This window comes from Aquila chrysaetos, chromosome Z, assembly GCF_900496995.4.
Source record: "Aquila chrysaetos chrysaetos chromosome Z, bAquChr1.4, whole genome shotgun sequence".
Lineage (NCBI taxonomy): Eukaryota > Metazoa > Chordata > Aves > Accipitriformes > Accipitridae > Aquila > Aquila chrysaetos.
The window spans coordinates 58,647,862-58,672,611 of NC_044030.1; the positions used below are offsets into that span (position 1 = coordinate 58,647,862).

The 24,750-nt window shown below is 38.1% G+C and overlaps 1 protein-coding gene across 7 annotated transcripts in view; it reads left to right on the forward strand.

Moving 5' to 3' along the window:
* Positions 1 to 24,750, forward strand: part of LOC115336657 (COBW domain-containing protein 1-like) — a 30,372-nt gene that overhangs the window by 4,171 nt on the left and 1,451 nt on the right. For 6 of the 7 annotated variants that reach the window (XM_030004014.1, XM_030004015.1, XM_030004018.1 and 3 more), the window contains 9 exons: positions 3,141 to 3,200; positions 4,265 to 4,302; positions 7,654 to 7,700; positions 8,424 to 8,510; positions 9,337 to 9,381; positions 13,371 to 13,427; positions 16,196 to 16,247; positions 22,842 to 22,910; positions 23,001 to 23,066. In XM_030004014.1, the coding sequence (XP_029859874.1) occupies positions 3,141 to 3,200; positions 4,265 to 4,302; positions 7,654 to 7,700; positions 8,424 to 8,510; positions 9,337 to 9,381; positions 13,371 to 13,427; positions 16,196 to 16,247; positions 22,842 to 22,910; positions 23,001 to 23,066 (521 nt within the window). The remainder of the gene's footprint in view (positions 1 to 3,140; positions 3,201 to 4,264; positions 4,303 to 7,653; positions 7,701 to 8,423; positions 8,511 to 9,336; positions 9,382 to 13,370; positions 13,428 to 16,195; positions 16,248 to 22,841; positions 22,911 to 23,000; positions 23,067 to 24,750) is intronic. The other variant, XM_030004016.1, reaches the window with a different exon arrangement.

A 24,750-nucleotide genomic window follows, 5' to 3' on the forward strand; every position in this document is an offset into this window, starting at 1 on the left:
TTTCTACCAAGAAAACACACTGACCTTAGACAAGAGAAGCACACTCTGAAACTAGCAGTTTTCAGTAGGCTTTTGCTGTTCTACATTGCTCCCTCTAAAGTATAAATTATTAGCATCTGATGTATTGTTATGTTGGTTGTGATAGTTCTTCTATTTTGTGAAGTCATAAGATACGCTGCAGAACAAACTAATACATTCTTCTGGTAGGTACAGAACACTAATAGATCTTAGAAATTCCCTGTGTGCTCTTTAGTGATATTTTACATAAAAAGGTGTTTAAACTTGATGTCCTGTTAGTAATAGCTATTTAAAACAATTTTCTCTGAACCATCTCAATTAAAAATGTGCTGTTGATTGAGAACAAAGGAAATTCTTTTCAGAAATTCAGTTGTTTCCCATTTAGATTGAGACTTCCCAGCTCAAAGCTAAATAGTTGTCATGGTAAAGTAATCTTCTTCAAAAGAAAGGACATTGATTTGGCCTCTGTTACACACAAATTCTATTTGAGTCAAATTGGAAAACTATTACGCGTTTTGGAAAAAAAATCAATAGTTACCAGAAAACCATTAGATGTTGTGGCCCTTGCTGTATCTTGCATGAGTAAGCACTGTGAACAACTGACAGGTATTTGGTGTTGATACAGAGTGATGTTTGGAGAACTGCATCTTGTCACTTCAGGTGGACAGTTTGAGGTGTTAGAATAAGTTTAGTTACTGATTTGTTTTTTTTTTTTTTCCTTCTGAGATGCCCAATAGTCTTAGACAGCCTGCCAGTAACTAAGTATCTGATAATTGAAAAAGCAAGTATTGTTATTGCTGTCAGCTCCTCCTGTCCTTCATATTGTGGCACTGATATATGTTAAATTGGTTTATTTCATAACAAATTATGATTTTTTTTTTTTTTTTAAATACACAGCACATCCTACACTTGCTAGAATCTGTTTTACAGGGCCTTTTTATCAGAAAACAGGAGTAGCATACTCCTAGGCCACCTGTAGTACACAGGTATCAGCTTACAGATTCCAAGTCCTTGATAGAATGTGGTCCCAGTTGTCCAAATACTTGCTGATTGTTTTAGCTCAAGACTCGTCAGTTTACTATGTTCCATTTTACATCCTGAAGAGATACAAATGACTATACAAAGAAGAGAGAGTATTACGTGTTTCATTATTCCAGAAGTATCTCATCTGAATGGAAATTCGGTGGATAATAAGGTCAAGCATGTAAAAAATACTAGAATCATATAATCAGAGAATAGTTCAGTTTGGAAGGGATGTTAGGAGGTCTTCAGCCCAGCCTCCCGCCCAAAGCGGGGTCAGCTATAAGACCAGGTTCTTTGGGATATCCAGTCATATATCTCTGTCCTCTGAGGATAAATGTGACACAGCCTCTTCAGCCAACCTGTTCTGTGCCTGCCTTTTCATGGTGAAAAAACATTTTTCTGATATATGTGGTCTGAACCTTGCTTGCTTCAACTTACTACGGTTGTCTCCCATCCTTCTGCTGCAGCCTTGTTCAACCTTCTCAGTGACTCACCTGTAGGTACCAGGGAGGCTGCTGTTAGGTTCCACAGAAGCTGTCCCTTCTCTGGGCTGAACAAATGCAGTTCCCCCACCTCTCCTTGTAGGGCCTGTGCTCTGGCCTCAGCTGTCTGGGTGATCCTATGCTGATGTCTTTCCTGTATGGGGGATCCCCACGCTGGAAGCACTAGCACATGTGGGCTTGAAAGTGCTAAGTAGAGGAAATAACCTCCCTCAGCCATGCTTCTGTTCAAACAGTCTGGGGTGCTTTTGGCCTTCTCTGATCCTGGGGCACACTGCTTGCTCAGCTTGCTGCCTACCAGGACCCCCAGGGCCTTCTCTGTAGACCTGCTCCCCAGCCAGTCTGTCCCTAGCCTGTATCATTGCCAGAGACTCTTTGTTCTTAAGTGTATTAGTCAACAGTTTTCCTTTTTGAATTTTGTCAGGTTCTTTTTGGCCATTCCTTCCTGCCTGGCCAGGTCCCTCTGAAAGATAGCTCTGCCCTTAGGTACATCAACTGTTCGTTTCCGAACTTGGTGTTCTCTGCAAATGTGACAGGCATGTCTTCCATCCCCTCCTGGCTTCCTGGTGGAGATGTTGAACAGGACAGGTCCAACGATAGACCCCTGAAGTATGCTACTTAGTACTGGCTTCCAGGTAGGGTATGCCTCATTAACTGCAACCTTTAGAGCTTAACTATCCAACCAGTTTTACTTAATTGTCTTTCCATTCAGGCTGGCAATGTCCCAGCTTGGTTACTAGAATATCTTCGAAGACAAGTGTTGAAAAATTTGCTAGAGGTGATGTAAACTCCATGCAGTGCTCTCCCCTTGTCCACAAATACAATCATTTTTTCCACAGAAGGCCAGGTATGTCTTTTCCAGATTGATCAGGCATGATTTACCCTTGTAAACCTCCCTTCCAGTACAATATCTGTTTGCAAATTGAACCTTCCTTAGATATTTCTTAACTCAATCTATCTTAAAATTGTCTAAAGCCAGAAGCTTTTCTGTGCAGACCTGACATAAGGAACACATTCTTTTCTATATCCAGGTATTCTTGACTTTATTCATCCAGTTGATTTATGATGTAAGAAACTGCAGATGGAGAGTATAGAAACCAGTGAAGAAGAGGAGGTCCCTAGGAGAGAGCTGATTTGTCTCAAATGTCCCAAATCCATTTTTCTTTAACTGTTTTATCTCCTTTTTTATCTCCTTTTTTGTGTGTGTGTGCATGCCATGACCTAGAAACAGTGGCTGAAAGGTGAAGAGGGGGAGTACAGAATTTTTTAGAAACGAGGCAGCCTTGGAGTGTGGTAATGACGGATAGTTGGTGTTACTGAGTAAAGGTAATTTAGACAACTTACATGCATCTGGAACTGTGAGATTTTTTAAAGCTTTTTGTAGTCATAGCTGTTGATGTGCACACAAGTATAGCACTTTGGTAGCTGTTGTTAGGTCAAATGTGTGGTTGGGTATTCAACATCTATGATGCTTTCTGAGTTTGGAGGAGAGGAGTTTCAAGTACAGCACTACAAATTGAGTTTTTCTTTGAAATGTCTGAATGTTGATAGTTTACTGGAAAATGTCAGTTTTGCAACTGAATGTACTGCACTTCTTAGGAGCTGTGGCCTCCATGTTCTGGGTTGATTCTGAGCTGGGAAGTGACATCTATCTTGATGGTAAGAAGTGCAAGCTTGTTTTCCAATGTATTGCCATTCCATATCTGGATTTAGTGTAATGTACTCTTATCATTTAAGGCAAGGTTTCAGAGAATGTTTGAAATGCATGATCTTGGTTCTCACATCCCCAAATTTGACTGCGGAGATCCACTTGCTTATTCTGATGCTTATTTATCTACTAGGTGAGCCGTTTCAGTTTGCTAAATCCAACAAAAGTTGTGTACTGCTTTGCGAAGGGATCAGATATGGAGAGGTCTTGATTGTGGTGTAAGGGGGGAAAAAAACCCTCATTAGTTAGATGTTACAAAACGTTATTTAAGAGTAATATTGCGGCTCTTGTTATCTCCCCCCCCCCCCACCCCAATGTTTCCTTTTTTCTGAACTCTTAATTTGTCAACATCAGGATTCTCCTGCCTTTTGTTTTCTGCCTTCTTTGCCTATTGTACTCTTGTTAGCTCTAGTATTTGCTGTGTTCCAATAAAAATCTGAGTTTAATACAAATCGTCACTATATGTAGTTAAAGAGCATGTTGAATGTTGATTTTTTTTTTATGTAGGAAAAAAACCTTACTTGTTGGCTTAATAAAAAAAAAATCCTACTAACACTTTGGTTGGTCTGTGAAATACCCTTCTAGCCAAGGAAACGTTCAATTGAATAGGAAATAGCTTCCTAAGTTTCTGCCAGAGAATTGCAGATTCCTGGTCACTTACAATCAGAATAACTGTATACCTCAGTCAGTCCATCCCCTTAATTTGTTTCAGTAACTTGTAAAAGCGTACCTCTGCCAATTTGCTGTTGTGGAAGAAGGAGGAGAGACATCCGCCTTCCGAGAATTTCTCTCACCTGGTTTGGTAGACATTTTTTTACCACAGATACAAGTAATAACTAAGAAAATAACGAGGTGACAAGTCTAATGTTCAGATACACTGGAGGCATTGAAAGTATTATAACCAGTTCTAAATGGTATGATAGTTACTTTGGTAGTTGTACAGGAAGTTTACAAGTTGTTAAATTGTCAGCTGCTTTCAGCACATTTCTGTGTGTTTTTTAATGTTCTTTTTTAGGTATTGTATCTGTTGTTGATGCAAAGCATGGATTGCAGGTAAGTTACTGGATTTGTTAGATAGTTTAAAACTGCAGTGTTAGAGCAGCAATTGCAATGATGTTCATCCAGATGAATTGCGTTTTTATAATAGGTTTAATTCTTAAAATGGATGAGGATGTATTTCAGTTGCTCTGGTACCTTAGTACTATGTTTTGAATGGGAACAAGAAAGTACTGATATTCACAGGAATTCAGATTCTTAGCAGCACAGCAGCATGTCTACTAAGAGTTGTCAGGTTGCTACTTAGATACTTGATTCCTCCTAGTTCTATCACTTCATTTGGGAATCTTGGTCGTATGCCAAATAGGCATTTGGATTACTGTAAAAACAGTGGAGAAGTTTGTGTTACAGAGTGTCATTGGTCCATGTTACTTGAAAGGAGAGGGGTAGGGACAGACCTCTGGTACCAGTGTGGTAACAAGCGAGTTAGGGCTCAAATTGCAAAAGGTGCTAATGTAATGGCAACTGTGGTGAGGAGAGATGAGAGAGCCAGGTGTCTAGGTACCATTTCAGATTAAAAGATTACTTCATTATATGGAAGCAGACAAAAAGAACAGGTATTAGAGTAATCTATAGAAAGTGTAATGTAAGAACAGACCTATAGAACAGTGAGTTTGGATAACAGAAGAAATCGTGATTAGATCAAATAGTTCAACTTTTTTTGTAATAGCTAGACATAAGTATAATTATTTGCAACTTGATAACTTAGGAAGTGACTACTTTGATTTAGGTACTGATTTTGCAGGATTCAAAATAAAAGCAACAATAGAAGGGATGCTTCCATGGTATAAAAATCCTGTCATGCTGTGGAAGTGTTTTTAATATCTCTTTATTTTACAATGGCTGCAAGAAGCTGAAAGAACTGAAGAACGATGGTTAAAAAATAAGGAAGTGATCCCTCCTTTATAAGATTTTATTTTCTTTGGACCATGTGGGTTTCTCGTTTCAGTTGAGCTGATCTAATAGCTGATTTACCGGAAGGGGGCAGTCCTGTTCTCCTGTCAATTTGTGTTGCACCAGGACAGAACTAATCTAACCCCATAGCAAGCCAGTTTGGCGAGTTAAGCCATCGTGTTTTGCAAGGACTTTTGCGGAGGAGTTGGTAGAAGAATGAGGGGAAGGGACTGAGAGGTGGTTTGCCCTTTTAAGCAGGAACTGACTTTTAAGTCAGCTAAACTATCACAAAAAACCACAGCATGTCTTAAGTCAGACCCCTTTTCAGCTGAGTGCCCTCATACTAATTCAGATAGGTTTTATTACTTGCAAAAATGTTCTGTTTATCTTTCTCTTCATGCAATGCTGATATATTGGCTTGAATCAACTATAATTGTGTTGCTCACAGCAACACTAAATTATTATTGTTTAAAAAATAAAATTTTTAGTATTTAAGCTTTCAAGTAATATGTCAGAAACAACATAGAAATGTTTTGAAACATTCAGCTTTTCTATCCATTATTATCTTTGACAGTTCACTGGAAACTCTTACATTATTTAATCAGTAAGCCTGTACATCACTGACATCCACTCAGAATAGTAGAAACTTCAGACTTTCTCAGTTATATACCAAGTAAACAACCTTTGCTTTGTATAAAGGACTTGCTGAGTTGTGCGATTCCTCTGGTTGCAAAGCTTGACCTCAACAGCTGCTTGTGATTCAAAGAATTTTGAAAGCTATACAGGTAATGACATTGAGATAATAGGCAGCAATTTAAGGGTGTCATGCTTCAAAGAACCAACCCATCACAAGAAAAGCTGACAAATAGTAGTACTCTGTGACCAGTCAGCCAAATTGAAACTGCAGTGGTAATTGATATCATGGGTTATCACTAATGGATTTGTCACCCAGCAATCTGAAATACTAATTTTTTTAATCGAGGGCAAACTGTTGGACAACTTGAAGTGACAGTTCTCTACTTTCAGGACTTGACATCTGGACTACTGACATTGTTCTTTTCAGGGCAACAAATCTGACAACATTTGATTCAATAGAATCAATACACAGAGGATTACAAAGAAAAGGTCAGAAGAGAGGTTCCCTCCCAGTCATCCTGTTGTTACGTTCTGCTTAGGTTGTGCACAATCAGGAAATAGTTTTGGTTTGGTTTTTTTTTTTTTTTTTTTTTTTTTTTTTTTTTTTTTTTTCTGTTAAGGTGACAGACTGACAGTATTTAATAATCTATTTTTTTCTAGTCAAATAATGTTAGATGCCTGATAATTCCACTTGAAGAAAAAATAGTTTTCTAGGGTTTTTAAATTTATATCTTTCCCATGACAATTAATTCCACTTTCATTTGGTATTTCTGTGTCTTTCAAACCAAATTTTAAAATAATATTCCTGGTACATTTAAAGCTGATGAAGGAATGCACAGGACTAGTCTTCCCAGAGATGTAAGGTTTAAGTGGTGAGGTCTTACTAATATTACAGCATCAGTTTAAAGTTTTACTGCCTCCAGGTATCTGTGATGCTTCTCTCCTGGAGATTGCTGCCTGCGTGGTAGAGTGGGCAGAAAATAACTTGTAGTTGAACCTTTGCTGCTTCAGTGTAGTCTGTTGCTCAGTCTAAAATAAGTAAGGCTTTATGTTGTTAAACTTCACGCTGCTGCTGGAGATGGAGGCATTTTTTTTCCCTTTCACTAATTCTTCTGTAAGGATGTTAGCTTGGGCAGACAGGTAGAGCACAAAGCTGCAGTTGATATTAAACTCCGGCAGCATGACAAGAAGCTTCTGCTTTTGTCGGTGCTGACTGACTCTTCTGCCCAGTTACAGCTTGAATAGGCCACAAGCACTGATGTTGGGCAGACTTGCCAAGGAGTAGTGGTTTATTTGTACAAACCCAGAAAGAGAGTTGGGGATTTTTACTATAGAAGTACAGTTTGTCAAATCTTTCAGAAAAAAGGAATATGCAGGTTTGTATATGAAATTCTGTACTGCAAGCCTAACCTGTCTTTAACAGTTAGTTGACACCACACTCATTAGTAAAGTTACTGTACTTTGATTTTTTCAGATATGTTTTTACATGATTACTGCATGTCATGGTGACTCTTTTTACTTCATTGTAAATCTGAAAAGTTATTAAAATAAATATAATACAGTTTTCCAATTCTTTAGCGTTCTAATCATAAAAGTCATTAGAAGAGTTTTTGTAAAAGAAATTATAAGCTTTTGTAATGGCAAATGTATAAATACACTTTTTCACCATCAGTTTACAGAAAAATTCTAGATGCCATTTTTCTCAATACCTTGTTGAAAAACATACCTCAGCTGAATTGGTTTTGACTTCCTTTAATGGCAAATGAATTTAAATTTCATTTGAATATGCTTAATCCAATTGTTTTAATTTTTGTCTAGCACTTGACAGAGGAAAAGCCAGAAGGTCTTGTCAATGAAGCATCTCGGTATGGATGTATAAATTAATTTTATATATCACAGTTAGGAACTGCACTGTATAGAAGTTAGTTAGAAATGACTTCTTTTTCTTTTGTAAGGCTTTTTGCTCCTCCTTTGCTTTTAAACCAAGATAGATTGGTCTAATGAGGTAGAAAATTGAAAAGTGACTTCATGCTCCATTTTGGTCTTTTTACCAAGATCTGAATCTTCTAATACATACTTTAAAAGGGACTGGATTTTTATGTCAGTGAAGGGGAACCACCTGTATTGAGAGGAAGAAAGAATTGCATGCTACGATCTGTCAGATGCTCGAAGGAAAACTGGAGATAGAGGATTATAAGACAACAAAAGTCTTCATAAAGTAACGAGACTTACAAGTATGACTTTATGAAGACTACATGCAAGAGAAATAGGGGCTTGTGAAGTTCATAAATCACCAAGTACTTTGGATTAGATGTCATTTAAAAAAAAACAAACCAAAAACTAGGAAGCCTTTGTAGGTTGCTAGACTTCTCTTATGGCATAGAAGAGCACCTCAAGGAGAAGCCAGTAGTACTTTAGTCATACTCCATGATGTTTGATAAGTGCTTGCCTTTCTGTATTAACAATGCTCGTACTATTTTTTTAGTACTATGGGAGAGATGGTGTTTCTGCCTTACCGAAAAAGTATTTGTTTGCTCATGTTGTCTTTTTTTTTTTTTTTTTTGTTCCCCCCCCCTCTTAATGCATAGGCAGGTTGCATTAGCTGATCTTATAATCATCAATAAAACAGATTTGGTTTCAGGGGAAGAACTGAATAAAGTCAGAACATCTGTCAGGTATGAAACTTTTGGCATAACTGTAACACCGTACTGGCTCAAACGTTATTTAAACACAGTTCCTTCCTTCATGCTGTTAATACAGAAATTAGATCTCACGATTACATTGACACAAATCATTAGCTCAGAAGGGAAAACAGACTGCCCGTTTCTAAAGGTGTTTCAATACTTTTAGGTGCTTACACGCACAGGTGCTTAGCAGTCTGCCTATCTAGGTAAGATCTGATGTGACTTACTAAAGACAGGCCTTTGTCTTAAGTGTTGATGCTCTTACATTTCTGGGCAGCTGTTCTCATTTTTCAGAATCGGCGTAAGGGGGAAAAAAAATTTACTAGTAGATATGAGTTCACTAGGAAACGCAAAGAAAGATGTGTGGAGGAAGTCCCAAGTAATTGTCATGGGTGCAGAAGAACCTATAGTCTGAATCAAATTAGCGATCAAAGACGTGCCCCATCTTTTTCTGTCAATACCATGATAACCAAAATGAAACATAAAAAATTCTAAGTACTTTACAACTTCATTAGTGGTTTGAATTCTAAAAGTAAAAATGCTTAGACTCAGCAGGGTGTATCATGAAGAGCCTTTGATAGGAAAATGCTATTCTCACTGGTAGTATTTTGTTGTCAGAACTTCCAAAGTTCCCCAACCCTTACTTAGGAGATGAAAAAGTCACAAAAACAAAGTCTGTCAGGATGTCTGTTGGTTTATTCAACAAGTTGATAACAGAGTTGGGGTTATTGTTGTGGTGCTATTTCTTCTGCTGCTTTCCATGGTTAACTTGTTGCAGTGTTTTCATATAACTTCTGACTTTTCTGTTTTATTTTAGGTCAATAAATGGACTTGTTAAAATTCTAGAGACACAAAGATCAAGGTATTAAATGGCCACTGTTACTAGGTACCAGATCCTGCTTCTTTTGCAACAAATTTAAGTATGCTATTAGATCAGTTTGTGTAAAGGAAAACTATTGAATTAGAAATATTTAACTCAATATTTATTTCATGAATAAGCATCTAGATAAAGGAATTTTTTTAATGAAGTAAAAATGTTTTTTTCTTTTTTCTTTGTAACTGTTCACATCTTACACTCTGCTGTATAACTATTTAAAAAAAATCACTATTAAGATGTGTCTTAGTTTAGAGAGGTTATCACTAGTGGGTTTTACTGGACTTTGCAATATAACCATAAATATTTTTTATTTACATGAGAAGGGGATTTTACAAAAGCTTGGGCATTTTTTTTTCCCCTCAAAACCTGTATTTTGTTCTAAGTTTAATACGAATATGGCTTTTAATTACTAAAGTTGCCTTTTACTCATGTTGCCATTTATGGAGTAATAGCATTTGGAAAGTTCCTGAAAAATGCTAATACAGATGTAGTTTAATTGGCTTCAGCATATTCCAAAAATGTAGCAGATTTTTAAGGGAGTGTTACAGGCAAAAATTCAAAATTTCTCATAACTTGTTAACCAGATATTGTAACTAAAGAGCAACTTGTAAGGCCAGGTTGTCTCTGAGCTAATCACTGATCGAATGCACTATAATGTTTTCTTTCTGTTGTGTCAGCTTAAAGATTTTTCTCACTTATGATGGCTGCTGCAAATAAGTTGTTACTACAAAATTTGAAAGCAGTGCAAGGAAGCTTATAAGAAGGAAAAGTAATTACACTGGTTTTGCTTTTTTTCCTTGAAATTCTGACTCAGATTTCTTCTTTAATAAGGAATTAAATGGATATGGTATTCTGTGGGTCATTAGGAGAGCAGTGTATCTTTCAAACTGCTAGGACTGATTTGTGTGCTATTACATCAATTATTTGACTATATTGTGATAAATGTTCCTATAATACAGGTTCCTGTTTTAAGCAATTTTTAAAGGGAAAATAGTAGACATAATCTTAGTAAGTATACTTTTTTTTTAAAGTTATTGTCCAATGGAGTTGGAAAGTGTAGTGAAGAATATTTGCTGTTGTTGGCTGATCAGATAGGACCAACAAGTGACTGTAGAGTATGTATTTTGTTCGGTAATGCAGGGTTTTGAAGACAGGTGCTTGTCTGACTTCAATCTGAAGATCAGCTCAGTTTACATTTCCAAAAATGTTAATCATGTTAACATTTCTGTTGGCTTTAACTTACTTGAAATTCTGTCTGCAGTCTGATCACTGGAAGTTTTATGCTCTGTTGTTGAGCAGTTGCACTATGAAAAGCATTCCCTTTAGTGACTATCCTGTTAATTTATAAGGATTATCCTCATACTGTTTTCATTACTTTGTTCAAGGAGCAAGGTGAAATGTTTAAGTAGTTTTGACAACTTCACACTCCTTTCTTGTTAACTTGCAAATTCTGTTGAAGAATGCTTAGAACAAGAATAAACAATACTGTAGAAGGGATCATAAATTCAGTTACTGGGAGGTGTTTCACAGTCATTCATTTATTGCTTTTCTAGTGATCCTCAGTAAATCATTTCTCTCATGTCAGCATGTGTGTCTATTACATAAAAAGTTATTTTCTTCAATAGATTTATTGTCATTTAGGGACTTAAGTTCAAAACAGCAGGTGTATATAAACTTGTGAGCAATTCTTATCATCAAGCTTTTAATGTTCACCAGCTTTTTGATATGTTAAGTTTTAATGTGTAAATAGTCACTCTAGATTCTGCTGCAAAATTTAGACTTTTGTGAATTTGTCCTATTCTGTAAATTCAGTATTATTAAGTTAGTATTTCATAAAGTTGAGTTGTATTAGAATAATGTTACTGGAATTTTTCTCTGTCTGTAAATGGAGGTGAGAATGCTCTGATGATTCTAGGTTAAATTTAATCAGGATTTTATTCTGATGGTAAACCTTGGATATTTACTCACAGCTAACTTTACATTATCAAATCTGGCTGTCTTTTATTTTTGAGACCTCTGTATTACTTACAGTTTTCATGAGATCTATGCAGTGTGGTATTTCTTCATCTAATGTATGTACTTTTAAGTGCAGCATGAATGATTGAATGAAAGACAAAAGAAGAACAAATACTGCAAAGGGATGGAGTTGCAGAGATACAATTGTAGCATTTTCCTTTCCTCCTGTTTAGTAATCTTTTGGAAACACGATATTAGTTTTTTAAGTTCTGGAATTTATATTATGAAGAATGGGAAATTTTACTTTGCCACAGAATGGGGGAGAAAATTATGAAGGATGATCAGGGCTTAGGAAAACACTTAAACGAAAAAGATTTGCAGCCGATTGCTCCAGCTGAAATCAAAGAAGTGGCGGCATGATGATTTTACTGAGAAAAAACAGTGGTTTTGAGAAGGCAGATCAGGAGTTCCTTGTTCTTTAGTTGCAAGGCATAGTACAGAAATGGTCAATGAAATGCTTTGGAGGGGGAAAAGAAGCAAACTCTTTATTGATAAAATTAAATCACTCATAAATTGCATATGCATGGGTCTGACTGCCCTAGGAAATTAGTGCAAGTCTGAGGCCAAGATTTTTCTAATATGAGGAAGAAAAAAAAAAGTTTCTGTAAATGTTATAATGGTATCCAACATGGCTAACAATTTTGAAGAGGATATTAAACTTCATGCTTTGTGTCTTAAATCAGTATCTTTCCATGTCCATTAGGAAGAGATCCAGTATGTGAAGTGTAGTATCCACATCTGCATCATTCTCTTGTGTGTGATGCTAGCCAGCATTGAATTTTTGATATTAGATTAAGTGGGCCTCACATTCAGTCCTCAATGGCAGCTGTTGTGTTACTAATAAATATTCTTTAGTGAACGACATATACTGTTTCTCCCATGCTTAAACATTCCAAAAGTGAAATAAGCACGAAACTAATTTATTAGCATGTTATTTGAGAACACATCTTCTTTAATTAGGTGCTTTTGTCCCTCAAAAGCCCACATTTAAAAGGGACCAATATAGCACTTTCCTGAGTGTTTCTGTATGATTTTTCAGAATACTGCTGAGAACAAACAATTGGCAGTGAGCTGGCCGTGACTTCAGAGAGGGATTATTTACATATTTTACATTATAAACCTTTCATCTTAGAAACTGCTTTGCAAAGTACTGTTGGGTGCAGAAGTTTAATAATAATGGCTACACTCCAGAGATCTTTTTTTTTCTTTTTTTTTTTCAACGTCTTATATGTTCCTTGGATTTAGCTACATATCATTACTTGCATTTAGAAAGCTATCAGTTGCTATTAGTGGTGAAACCTATAGTCTATATTGCTTTTATAAAAAAAGTTTCTTATGCAAGTTTATAGGTAGCTGTTCTTACAAGTAAATATGATCAGTGCTCTCTGTTCCATATTACATTTTTCATTTGTCTGGTTCAGATGTTAGAGCTGAAATTCTTCATAGTAGCACGTACCTCATAGTGTATTTCAGTTTTGTTTGCTAACAGTGTGTCAGTGTAAGCTACGTATGTTCCAGTGGTTTGGGTGTGTGTTGAGGGGGTCTATGTTAAGGGTGCAGAATGATCGCTGAGAAGAACTTCAGGGTTCCTTTTCCCAAGGGTGCAGAATGATCACTGAGAAGAACTTCAGGGTTCCTTTTCCCATTTAGGGAAAATCAGGTTTATTTGGGCATCCAGTATGAGGGATTTTATCATCTTACTTGGAAATACCTTGTATTTTACTATATTTTTAAAATTATCTTTCTGTGCTTACATATTACTGTGTAAATAAACACTGCATCTCCTTGTAGGAGGCAATACCAACCACCAATATCCAATAAAGCTAAGGATTGATGGCATTAGTATGATAGAAAAACAAATATAAGCTTCAGTGAACCATTTTAAAAATAATTATTTAAGTATACACAGTATTTAAATATAGCAAAAATACAAAGCTTGCTTTCTTCCCTCTGTTTAGAGTTGATCTCTCCAATGTCTTGGACCTGCATGCTTTTGACAGCTTATCTGGAATAAGGTATGGTGATAATTTCACTGTCTTTTATTAGAAATAATGTTCATTGTATAAATACGTGCCTGAAATAGGGACACTGAAATCCTGGCTCAAATTTGCATCTGAGTTTCTGTTAGAAATCCTAGTTCAGTCACTTCTTTAAAGTTCTCACTTCATAAGTGGTAATCTGAGACTGAGGATTTTTTCCACTTGAAATACGTGCAACAAAAGCTTTTTGACCTTGTAAAGTTAAATGAGGCAGAGTGTGCATGGTTGGCTGGTGCTTTTCCCCAAAATACAAGTTTTGCTTTAGTACTAGTAGTATAGTAGAGTGTACAACTCTTTTCTGGTTCTCTTAAAGGGTTTCAAAATTTTTCTCACTTCACATCATGATGAACTGGAAGCTTCCTTAGTTTTCACAGAAAACAATGAGGGACTGAGGTTCCACAACAAACAAAGCCACTACAAATTCTGATTACTGTGTCCCATGTTCTTGTTTTTTTTAACGCCAAATGTGTGCTTCAGCATGCTAGGTGGGTGGAACAGTAAAATTGGAGGCGAGGGGAGAAGGACTTCTGTTCGCTTTGTGTGCTGAAGTTGTTCAACAAAGAGAGAGCAAGGTGTACTGGAGCAATCATAAAGGAAGGGAGGGAATATGCAACTAGGGGCAGTATCAGCTTCATTTTTCTTCGTGGACGCATGCTATTCACTTCAGGTAAAGGAACATAGCCACTTCCTTATTCACAGAAAGGAGAAATTGCGGAAGATGCAAGCTAGTAATCTCTAGTAGATGAGATGTGCTCATGAGATTTCCCAGTGAACTGGTGCAGTACTATCCAAAGGATAGCCTGCTTTTCCTGACTCTCTACTGCCCTTCGTTTTTGCTGGCACTGGCTTTTGTCTGATCTGTGAAAAGTAGCGTTTGTTTCTTTTGAGCTCCTTGAATGTACCAGTCAGATCTGTACCAATGGCAGCGTCAGGGAGGTATCAGAATAGGCATCCAAAAGAAAGTTAAGGGAGGAGGAAGGCCAATATATCCTTTATGGGCAATAGGTAACTATTATGTCGTAAACCACATCATAAACCCATGTCCTGAGTTCTTATGATGGATCAGCTAGCTAAACTGACTCATCCTGGAGGCACAGGATAGAGGGAAAGCAGGATATGTGAACCAGAAAAGGGTCATTATTGATAGTGGCAGTTCACAGTTAGATCTGATTAGCTGTAATATTAGGTGGCATTCTGCTAGGTTTACTAGGATGGGCTGTGCTCCACAAATCTGAGAAAGTTCTTAAGGAGCTGATGAAAAAAAAAATCTTTCTTGCTTTACTCAGTCTAGTCTTCTTGCTTATCTCACTCATAGTTCCTTTAGAGGTTCTCAGTATTTGGTATTAAAACAGAGGAAACACTCTAAAATTGCAGCATTTGAAGACAAATTCTAAAAGCACTAAGAAGGTTGTGGACTGCTTAAGTGAAGTTCTGTTTCTTTTGTTTTTGTTGGAGCTCTGTACAGCGGAATTGCTTACCCTGCTATCAGTTCATAGATACAGAAATCCCTGCATAAAATATTAGTGGTGGCTTCTGCCCTATCATCTGTAGCAGAAAAACTCTTTGCATCCAGCACCATTTGAGCACAAATACACACTAGCACACTAAGAAAATTGTTGTTTTAACTGCATACTACAGTAAGGATTTCTGCCAGAATAGCAGACAGTAAAATATCTGATCGGAATGACTGCACTGGTAGAACCTTGTAGTCTATATATGCCCTGAAGTGACAGGAAACACATCGAGACTTCTGGATTCTGTGGTATGCAGTCTGAGAAGACGACAAAGCAAAGATGTGAGGAGTGTGAAATGTTAACTTCAGTAGCAGTCAGTACCTTTTCCCCCACCATTAAAGGCTTCTTAAAATTTAGTCGTCAAAGTAGGAGGAGAGATTTTTATGGGCAATCTTCTCTGAAGTAGCAGAGAGCTGTCATCATAGTGACTTTTGCTATGGTATTCTTTTTTCTGCATGTTGGACATAAGACAGAATGTTCTCTGGTACAGAAACAGTATTTGAAGAAATCTTGCACTGTCTTGATTAAAGACAGATGTGGGTGTGTAATCTAAAGTTGCAGTAAAATTTTATGTTGTCATACAAAATGATACAGCGAGACCCTGAATCTTAGTTTATGAAACAAGTCCCCAGGTTCCTCTATGAAGTAGAGAGGACCAGTTCTAAATTAGCAGGCACACTGCACAGTAGGAATGAGCTGTACAGCAGAGTTGAAATGGAAGCTGGTATATAGTATTTCACTTGGTGTTACAGATTTCATTCTCACAAGCAACAGCTTTGTACATTTTTTTTTTCTTCTTGCTTTTCAAATCATTCTTCTAAATTTTTTTTAAAAAATCAACCTCTAATAAATCGACAAATTCTAGTGATTATTTTTCCCTTCTTGCTTTAATGATATAGTTTGCCTTTTGTTCCTACATAAAGGAATATCAAAGGCATTGTACTTCTTGAAGTATAAATATTTAAATTTCCAAAAATAATTGGAAATCATACTATAGTCTAATTGTGTTTATATTTAAAAAAACCCGACATTCTAACACAAAGCATTAACTAGATCAAACTAATATAATTAAACTTCTCTATTTTGAGATTAAAATTGAACTAACAGTTGAAGCTTATTCTTTGATATTTTAGTTTTGCTCTGCAATACTGAAGAGTTTGTTTAAATTTTGAAATAATGACAGTTTTTCCATCCTACTCAAATGTGACATTTAACTTTACTTATTTTTAGTTTGCAGAAAAAGCTTGAGCATGTAAAGACAACACATGCACATCTAGATAAGGTAATTACCAAAAATATTCCTTCAATCTTTTTGTAACAACAAAACCCTGTTGTTCAGGGTAATTGCAGTCGTTGCATACTAATCATGTTACCTTTTCAGAAGGTTTCGGTTAGGGAGTAATAAGTTTTAAGATCTTTGGAAGATTACATAGAATACATATAGGAATGTGCATCGTTGTAGATAGATTCTAAATGGGTAGAGTTAGATTCTAAATGGGTAGAGTAAGTTTTACTTTCAAAAATAGCTTATAGGCTTCCACTGCTCCAGAAAGTCACATCATTCATTGATTCACATGGAGAGTGCTACTGAAACAGACAAACAGTACTACACTTTTTAATATTTGCAGCATCAAGTCCTAAATATGTAGCCAGTCTTTACCCTGTAGGTTTTCTGTCCAAATGTTGTCTGTGTATGTAGGTATCGGGGAGATGTTATTCGTGACTTTGCAGTCTTTAAAGCTGTAATAAAACTTCACTGAGTTTGTATATATTTCTGTTCTATGAGTGCTTCCCATTGTTTTCACAAGAAATAGTAACAATTTAACTTGTAACAGTGAAGTATGAATGTTATTTTTAGTATGTCAAATTAAACTCTAGAAGGTATTTCCCCCCACACCCCAATACTCCACCCAATATGTGTTTATATTGGGGCAGAGTCTTTTCTCTCCCTGTGTGCAACTGCAAATAGCATTTCTGCCTTTGTGGCATTTATTTAAGCAAATACAGTATTTTTTGTGATCAGCATGTCTAATTTCAAAGATGAATTTAAGGAAAAAAGGTCTTGTCCGTCATCCCTACAGAATATAACAGTTCTATGCTAATTGCTACTTTTATGCATCTGTCTTATCCATGATGTACGGGTTTTACTGGAAAGGCTTCCCTTTATTTTTCTTTTTCTTTTTTTTTTCTTTGTTTGCTTTCCAAATATTATGATCACAGTATCTTTTCCTGCTTAGACCCTTCTCAGAAGCAGAACAGTCCTAAGTCAGGGAATTACTGAATTTATTGCCAGGCAACAAAACCTTCTAATTACTGATTTGAGTTCTGAAAAAAAGAAATGCAAAACAATTACACAAATGCTTACACGAACACTTCTCTCTCCCCCAACTTGCCCTATTTTTTTTCAGTGGGTTACACTTGGTCCATCGAAGTTCTCCCAGCAAGGCCACATGTGGCATAGGAAGTTGCGGTGTTTGTGTAATAATTTTCTGTTCCTCATCACTGCTCTGTTCCTTAGGGTTCCTGGCCTGTGGTTCATGCAGGACCCTTAGTACCTGTGGAGTGCCCCTGCTCTGTGGGTAAACAAACAAGCTGCCGTCTCTCAGGAGTCTGTGTACCCCTTTTAGCATGGCATGGCATGGCATGCCTCCTCTGAAGAGTCTTCAGTCCCAGGTCACTGGAGGTGTCTTGTCTCTCTAACAGGGTGCCATGTGTTTTCTCTCTGCCTGAAGATGTGTGGCATGTTTGGTTTTTTTTACTGTTGTATGGTTTCAGAGCTGACTGGAACAGGTTGTGAGACACACGAGGGAGCTGATGGTCTTTTCCCACACCCCTTGGCACCGCAGCCCCCTGCTACATAAGCCTTGTAAGCTTACATATACTTAGAGCTGTATAAATGTATATCTGTTATAGACTCTACCCTTTATATCGTCAGAAACTGAATGTACACCTAGTACATATTCTACTCCTTGCCACTGAGAGTTAAACTGTAGGGGTTAATGTTGTAGCAGTCAGAATATACATGTTAAAAGTTGTTGTATTTAACCTCCATCTCCTGCCAAGCAGATGATGGAGGTTAGTATCGTAAGGGTTTGAATTTACATATTTCCATTGTAGACTCCACCCTTTGGTGTAGACTAGTAAGGTTAGCATTGCATACTGCAAAGTTCAGGTCTTGTTCCTGCAAAACACCAAACCAAGACACTCGGCTGTTTAATTTACTCATCATGTCTTGGTATACAAGCAAATATTCAAGCAAATAAACAGTACAACCACAGTGTAACATCACTATTTAATATCCACTTGGTTTCTGAGTCCAGCAGCTGTAGTTTCATTCAGAACCGAGACGTGTGGTGACCAATGTTGATCTGATATAACATGGGCACTTCCCCATTTGGGATGTAAGATGATGCATCAGCTGACTTAGATTTCTGAGAGCTTGCTACATATCCTGTGACCATATTAACTGAGCTCTGACATTTCTCCTGAGCTTGTTACTCCTTAGATCCCAGGTGTAGATCTTCAAAGCACTTCTTTTCCCCTTTCCAAATCCCAATTTATAGGGTGGAAGCACGGAGATTTTTGTATACCCTCCTGACACTTTCACAGCTACAATTTTGTCATGCATTGCCATGAGGCTGATGTCACACCTGCCTCTGGCATGTTCCCTCCAGTATGATACTGTAGGTCACTCCTTGATCAATAGGATGTCCCACCAGGTTATCAGGTGATACCAGAGGGGCAGCAGTGATGGTGCCTAGCTGTCAGAGCTTTTGGTCTGTGGCCCCAGCCTTTTTGGGGTCCCTTACTCCTTGCCTGTAAAAACAGCAGGGGTCAAAGTGACCACAGTTGATTGCCCCTACTTCCCAGTCCCTCCACAGGGGTCTTGTTTTGTGGATCGGAAGGATTGATCTCAGCATACCGTGCCATCAGTAAATCCCAGAGTTTCCTACTTTTGCAAGTGCCCTCCTCTAGCTTCCCAGCACCACCACAGCCACTGCAGAAGCAGCTTTTGGGGGCAGCAGCTGTAGGTTTCCTGCACTGGTTTAATTACTTCAAGTAAAAGGTTGCAGAGTGGTTGCACTCTGGGGAGCTGTTTTGCATTTCTGGAGTACTGTAACATGGGCTGCCTGATAGGCCTCTCTTAAACTGGCTTACAGTTTCCATAGTAGATTGGATGGCTTGTGTGGCGGGTTGACCCTGGCTGAACACCAGGTGCCCACCAAAGCCATTCTATCACTCCCCCCTCCTCAGCTGGGCAGGGGAGAGAAAATGTAACAAAGGGCTGGTGAGTTGAGATAAGGACAGGAGAGATCACTCACCAATTACTGTCATGGGCAAAACAGACTCAACTTGGGGAAAATTAACTCAATTTATTACCAATCAACCAGAATAGGGTAATGAGAAATAAAACCAAATCTCAGAACACCTTCCCTCCACCCCTCCCTTCTTCCCAGGCACAACTTCACTCCCGGATTCTCTACCTACCCCCGCCCCAGCAGCACAGGGGGATGGGGAATGGGGTTTACGGTCAGTTCATCACACATTATTTCTGCCGCTTCATCCTCCTCAGGGGCAGGACTCATCACACTCTTCCCCTGCTCCAGCATGGTGTCCCTCCCACAGGAGACAGTCCTCCATGAACTTCTCTAGTGTGGGTCCTTCCCATGGGCTGCAGTTCTTCACGAACTGCTCCAGCATGGATCCCTTCCACGGCATGCAGTTGTTCAGGAGCACGCTGCTCCAGTGTGGGTCCCCCATGGGGTCACAAGTCCTGCCAGAAAACCTGCTCCAACGTGGGCTCCTCTCTCCACAGATCCTGCCAGGAACCTGCTCCAGCATGGGCTTCCCACAGGGTCACAGCCTCCTTCAGGCACCCACCTGCTCTGGCGTGGGGTCCTCCATGGGCTGCAGGTGGATATCTGCTCCACCGTGGACCTCCATGGGCTTCAGGGGGACAGCCTGCCTCACCATGGTCTTCCCCACGGGCTGCAGGGGAATCTCTGCTCCAGCGCCTGGAGCACCTCCTCCCGCTCCTTCTTCACTGAAACCTGGGTGTCTGCAGGGTTGTTTCTCTTAAATGTTCTCACTCCTCTCTCCGGCTGCCATTTCTGTCTGTCCCAGCAACTTTTTTTTCCTTCTTAAACACATTATCACAGAGGCACTACCACTATTGCTGATTGGCTCGGCCTTGGCCAGCAGTGGGTCCGTCTTAGAGCTGGCTTGTATTGGCTCTGTTGGGCGCAGTGGAAGCTTCCAGCAGCTTCTTACAGAAGCCACCCCTGTAATCCCCCGCCACTACCAAAACCTTGCCATGCAAACTGAATACAGCTTGTCACATAGCTTTCTGCTTGGCCAGTTCAGTGTTAGCAGCTGGGAAGTTTTGATCCAGGTTTTGTCATTCTTGCTGAACACTTACTAGTGCATCTTTTCGCAGACTATTAGTCTAACAGTGACTGTCAGTCTGATGGTGATGAATTTTAAGCAGTCCTGATCTTTCTGAGGCTTCATTTGAAGCATATGATAAACTGGCATACCCCTACAGCAAAGCAGCACACCTCCCACTGTTTTACAGGTGGTAGTTGTATCCCTTTTGCAACGCTGGGCTAATTTCCTTGTATGCTGCCCTAGGGGACTGTTAAGGCTCCATACCACAGGCACATGGGCTTGAAGCTGGCACCATCCTGTGTCTTTGCAGTCATCTTCCTCTCCCACTAGGGCTTTCACAGGTCCCTACCTTTTCCAACAGTTTGTACGTTGTCTGCACACATCCCCACATATGTAATGGGTACGCCACTGACACCAGAATATACAATCACAGATTCCCGGTACGAGAACCAAGGCTCCTTCTGGATTCTTCAAGTCATTGCAGTAATGTACTCCCCTCTTACAAGTCCTCATGAGAGTACAGCATCCATCTCTGGGGCCTCCAGCACAAGAAAGACAGGGACCTGTTGGAGTGGGTCCAGAGGAGGGCCACAAAATGATAAAGAGGGACAGAACACCTCACCTATGAGGACAGGCTGAGAGAGTTGCAGTTGTTCTGGAGTCTGGAGAAGTGAAGACTCTGAGGACACCTTATTGCAGCCTTTCAGAACTTAAAAGGGGCTTATAAGAAAGAGAGACTTTTTGCCAGGGCCTGTAGTTTTGTGTAGTAGCTTTCTGCTCCTTTTTGCTTCTTAGTGGTTTTGTGACTGCTGTGTTCCTTGGTGTTCCTGCTCCGTGGGTCACCCATGAGCCCCAGTCCATATACAAGTACCCTGCTCTGTGGATGAATTGTGGGTCCCAGTCCTCTCTGGGGTATCCCCAACTGGCTGCGGTTCACCCATGGGCAACAGTCCCCTTGGACTGCAAAAAAAGAATAGCCTGTGTTGTTACACAGTAGCTTAGAATAGTGTGTTTTCCTTCTAGAAAGTTGCTGTGAATAAATTTAATTTTCAGGTTAAAATATGATGCATAAAATGCCTGTATTTTTCTTTTTGAACAGCAAATCTTGACTGTGAAGTTGCTAGTCTTGAAAACAGGAAAAGGCAATTATAATCTCTTCTGGAACTAAAGATTAAGTAGAAAATCAGTTTCATGCTTAACTGTAATTGTGATCAGAATCTTAAGTTAGTAGTTTTTTGTTTAATTAAAATCTGTGTTCATCTTAAATAAGGTCAGGTATAGTAATAAAAGTCTGAACAGATCCCTAAAGTAGGAAAAAAGTTAAGTAGAAGCCTTCCTGAATGTTATGAGAGTTATAGCACGCTTGTATTAAGGAAATTATTGTTCCTTTTGTAGCTGTTCGACCAGCAGGAAACAGTGAGATTTCATTGTTGCTATCCTTGTTTAATTCAACACCCACATTAAGATGGTTGTTGAGACAGATGAGGCATAAATGAGGGCAGAACACCTCTCGCAGTAGGCTGCAAGTCCTTGTTGGATGATAAAGTGTGCTTATTACCTTCATGTGGAAGATAAACAGAAGCAATACTGTGGAGCACAGTGAACTTTTGTCTATTTTGTTTGGAAGCTGCTCAAAGTGGTCTCTCTTGGTTGTTCTGGTCAGTTTACTTGGTCATTAGATAAGCCTTTAGATTTGCTGCTTGTTGCTTATTTTTTTTTTCCCTTAAGTTAGACTAGTCATGTGAAAGCAGTAATCATTTGAAAGAATTTTAGGTTGTACAAAAAGTCATTCTCTGTTCTTCTATGCCATTGAGAGGTTATGGTGACAAAAATAAGCTTAAGACATTATTTCCTTTATTTTTTAATAAATTGTTAATATTAAACTGCACATTTATTTTCACCTTCTGCCTTGATAATAATTGGTTCTGCAGTAAGCCAGTGGTTGCTTTGGAATAAAACATCACTTTGGGCATCTTTATTTTTTGAATCTATTCCTACATAGTCTGTCTATAAAAAGCTATTTGTAACAGGGAAGTACAGATAGGTGAAAAATGTGTTGATTAATTTTTGTCTGATAGAGTTGTGATGAAGATCAGAAATTGTGGCAAAGATAAGTATGCCAAGAAAATAGCATTCTTAAACTTATTTGAAAGATTGAGTTTACTAGCCTATAAGAATTGAAATTCTTAGGCTTTCTTTGAGAACAAGCATCAGCTACAGCAAAGAATTACATGGTAGAAGCTGATGGCATTAAACTATCCAAAGTATTGTGTATGCCCCTTACATGCACATCCAAACAGAACCAAAAAGTATAGCATAATATAGCAAATTAGAGCAGAACAGATATGGAGAATTTTTTTTTTTTTTAAATTTGACATGGGTATATAATTGTTTTTTTATGAGGTCAAGTTATAAAGAACACTTTTTGAAATTAATGTAATGAAATGTTTACTCTTTGGTAACAATAAGTGAGTCTTTCCATTTGCAGGGCATAGTTACAGTAACATTTGAAGTTCCAGGAAATATAAAAGAAGAAGACTTAAATCTCTTTATTCAGGTATGTAGTACATCACTGTCAAGTCATTGTGGCTTTTTATAGAAAACCATCACATGCCATTCTCTTTATGAAAACTTTTCCTTTTTATAGAATCTTCTGTGGGAGAAGAATGTGAAAGATAAGACTGGGCACACTATGGACGTCATAAGACTGAAGGTTAGTCAGAAATGACCAACTTCTTTGTTTCGTGCTTTTCCTCTTTTACACCTAAAAAACTGCTGTGTGCTGTCAGTTACAGACCTATCAAAGGCGCTACTGGATCACTGTAGCAGAACAGACAAAATGGAGAATAGCAATTTGTCATTGTTCTGCATAGAGACAGTTTGTTATCTGCTGGCTGGTGGAACAACTCAAAAGGAGATAGCTGACAAAGAAGCAACCAGTCCTAAACATCAGTGGAAGAGTTAATAATCAGGACATAGTTAAATCACTTTTTAATTTTTCACCTCCATTGCTTTGAAAAGTTCCATCCATCTCACATGAATGTCTCCTTACCTAGGGATTGGATACTATAGATGGCTATCCATAATTATAATTGTTGGCATAATATGCAGAAGTTGAATTTGGCATAACATAACAGCACAATACTTGTTGTGGTCTACACTTAAAACTTTTTATGGTATTACCAGATGGTAGTTTTAAAGATACAGCTCATAAATACTCATCTTCATGGGCACTTCATATGTTTTTCAGTTGCATGGGTTTGAGAGGAGTATATATGACAATTTAGGATGTATTTTCATTTTTCTTATACAAAGCAGCCAAGTAAATAATTAAAAAATGAGAATCAAGTCTGTCATTTGGTAGGCTGTAAGAAATATAAGAAAATACACTCTGGTTTGTTTTCTGAGAACACTTGTGCGTCATGGATAGCAACATAATTATTTTCATTTCATTGGAAGAAAGGCAGTATTCTTGCTCTTCCAGCTACAAAATGAGAATATCCTTGTCTTCCCCTTCCTGACAAATAGAAGTAAATAGCCACTGATGCATCTTAAGCTGTCTGAAAACAGTACTGCTATGCACAAGTACATTTTTGTATGGAGCATTGGAATCAAAGTAATTCTTTAGGTGATCTGAGGCCTGTGATAAGCTGTGTGCTGGCGCTCAGTCACAGACAAATGCACCAAAGCAAATGAACTCCAAGTAATAATATAATGGGTTCCAAAGTTTGTCACTTCTGTATTTGTATCTTACCTGCTCTCATAATCCTTTTGGCAGTAATAGTCATAGAATGCCTACTAATATGTCAAATGCATGAAATAATTTTAACTCTCTTTTTTTTTTTTCCTTTAGGGAAGTATAAGACATGTTTTACAGAATGTGTTTCACTAAAATATTTTATAAAGTTTTACATGAAGTGATGAAAACTTTTTTTAAAAAACTTTTTTAATACAACTTTTGGTATGTGGGTTAATGGGCTCACTCTGACATTAATCCCTTCTAATTCTGTTGGTAGTCATTTCACTTCACAAATGTTTGTTCTTTCTCCAATATTCAAAGATTCTGTTTCAGAATAGTGAATAAGCTGAGCATGAGAACTTAATCAGAATAATCTGAAATCAAATGTTTTTGCTCATTTTACACCATCTTTGCTGGCAGTCAATCTTTCATGGACTCAGGCATGATACAGCATATATATATTCGAAGTGGCATAGTTCCTGATGACATTTTATTGTTGCTTGAACACGCTAGATACTGAACAAATGAGGAACAGAAGGCAGGGTATGGTGAAGTGTAATTATTAGTGTTTAACAAAATAAGGCGATGTGAGAATGGATGTTACAAGTAGAACTGATCATACCATGTGATTATCTTGACTAACTGGTGCAGAGTTGCC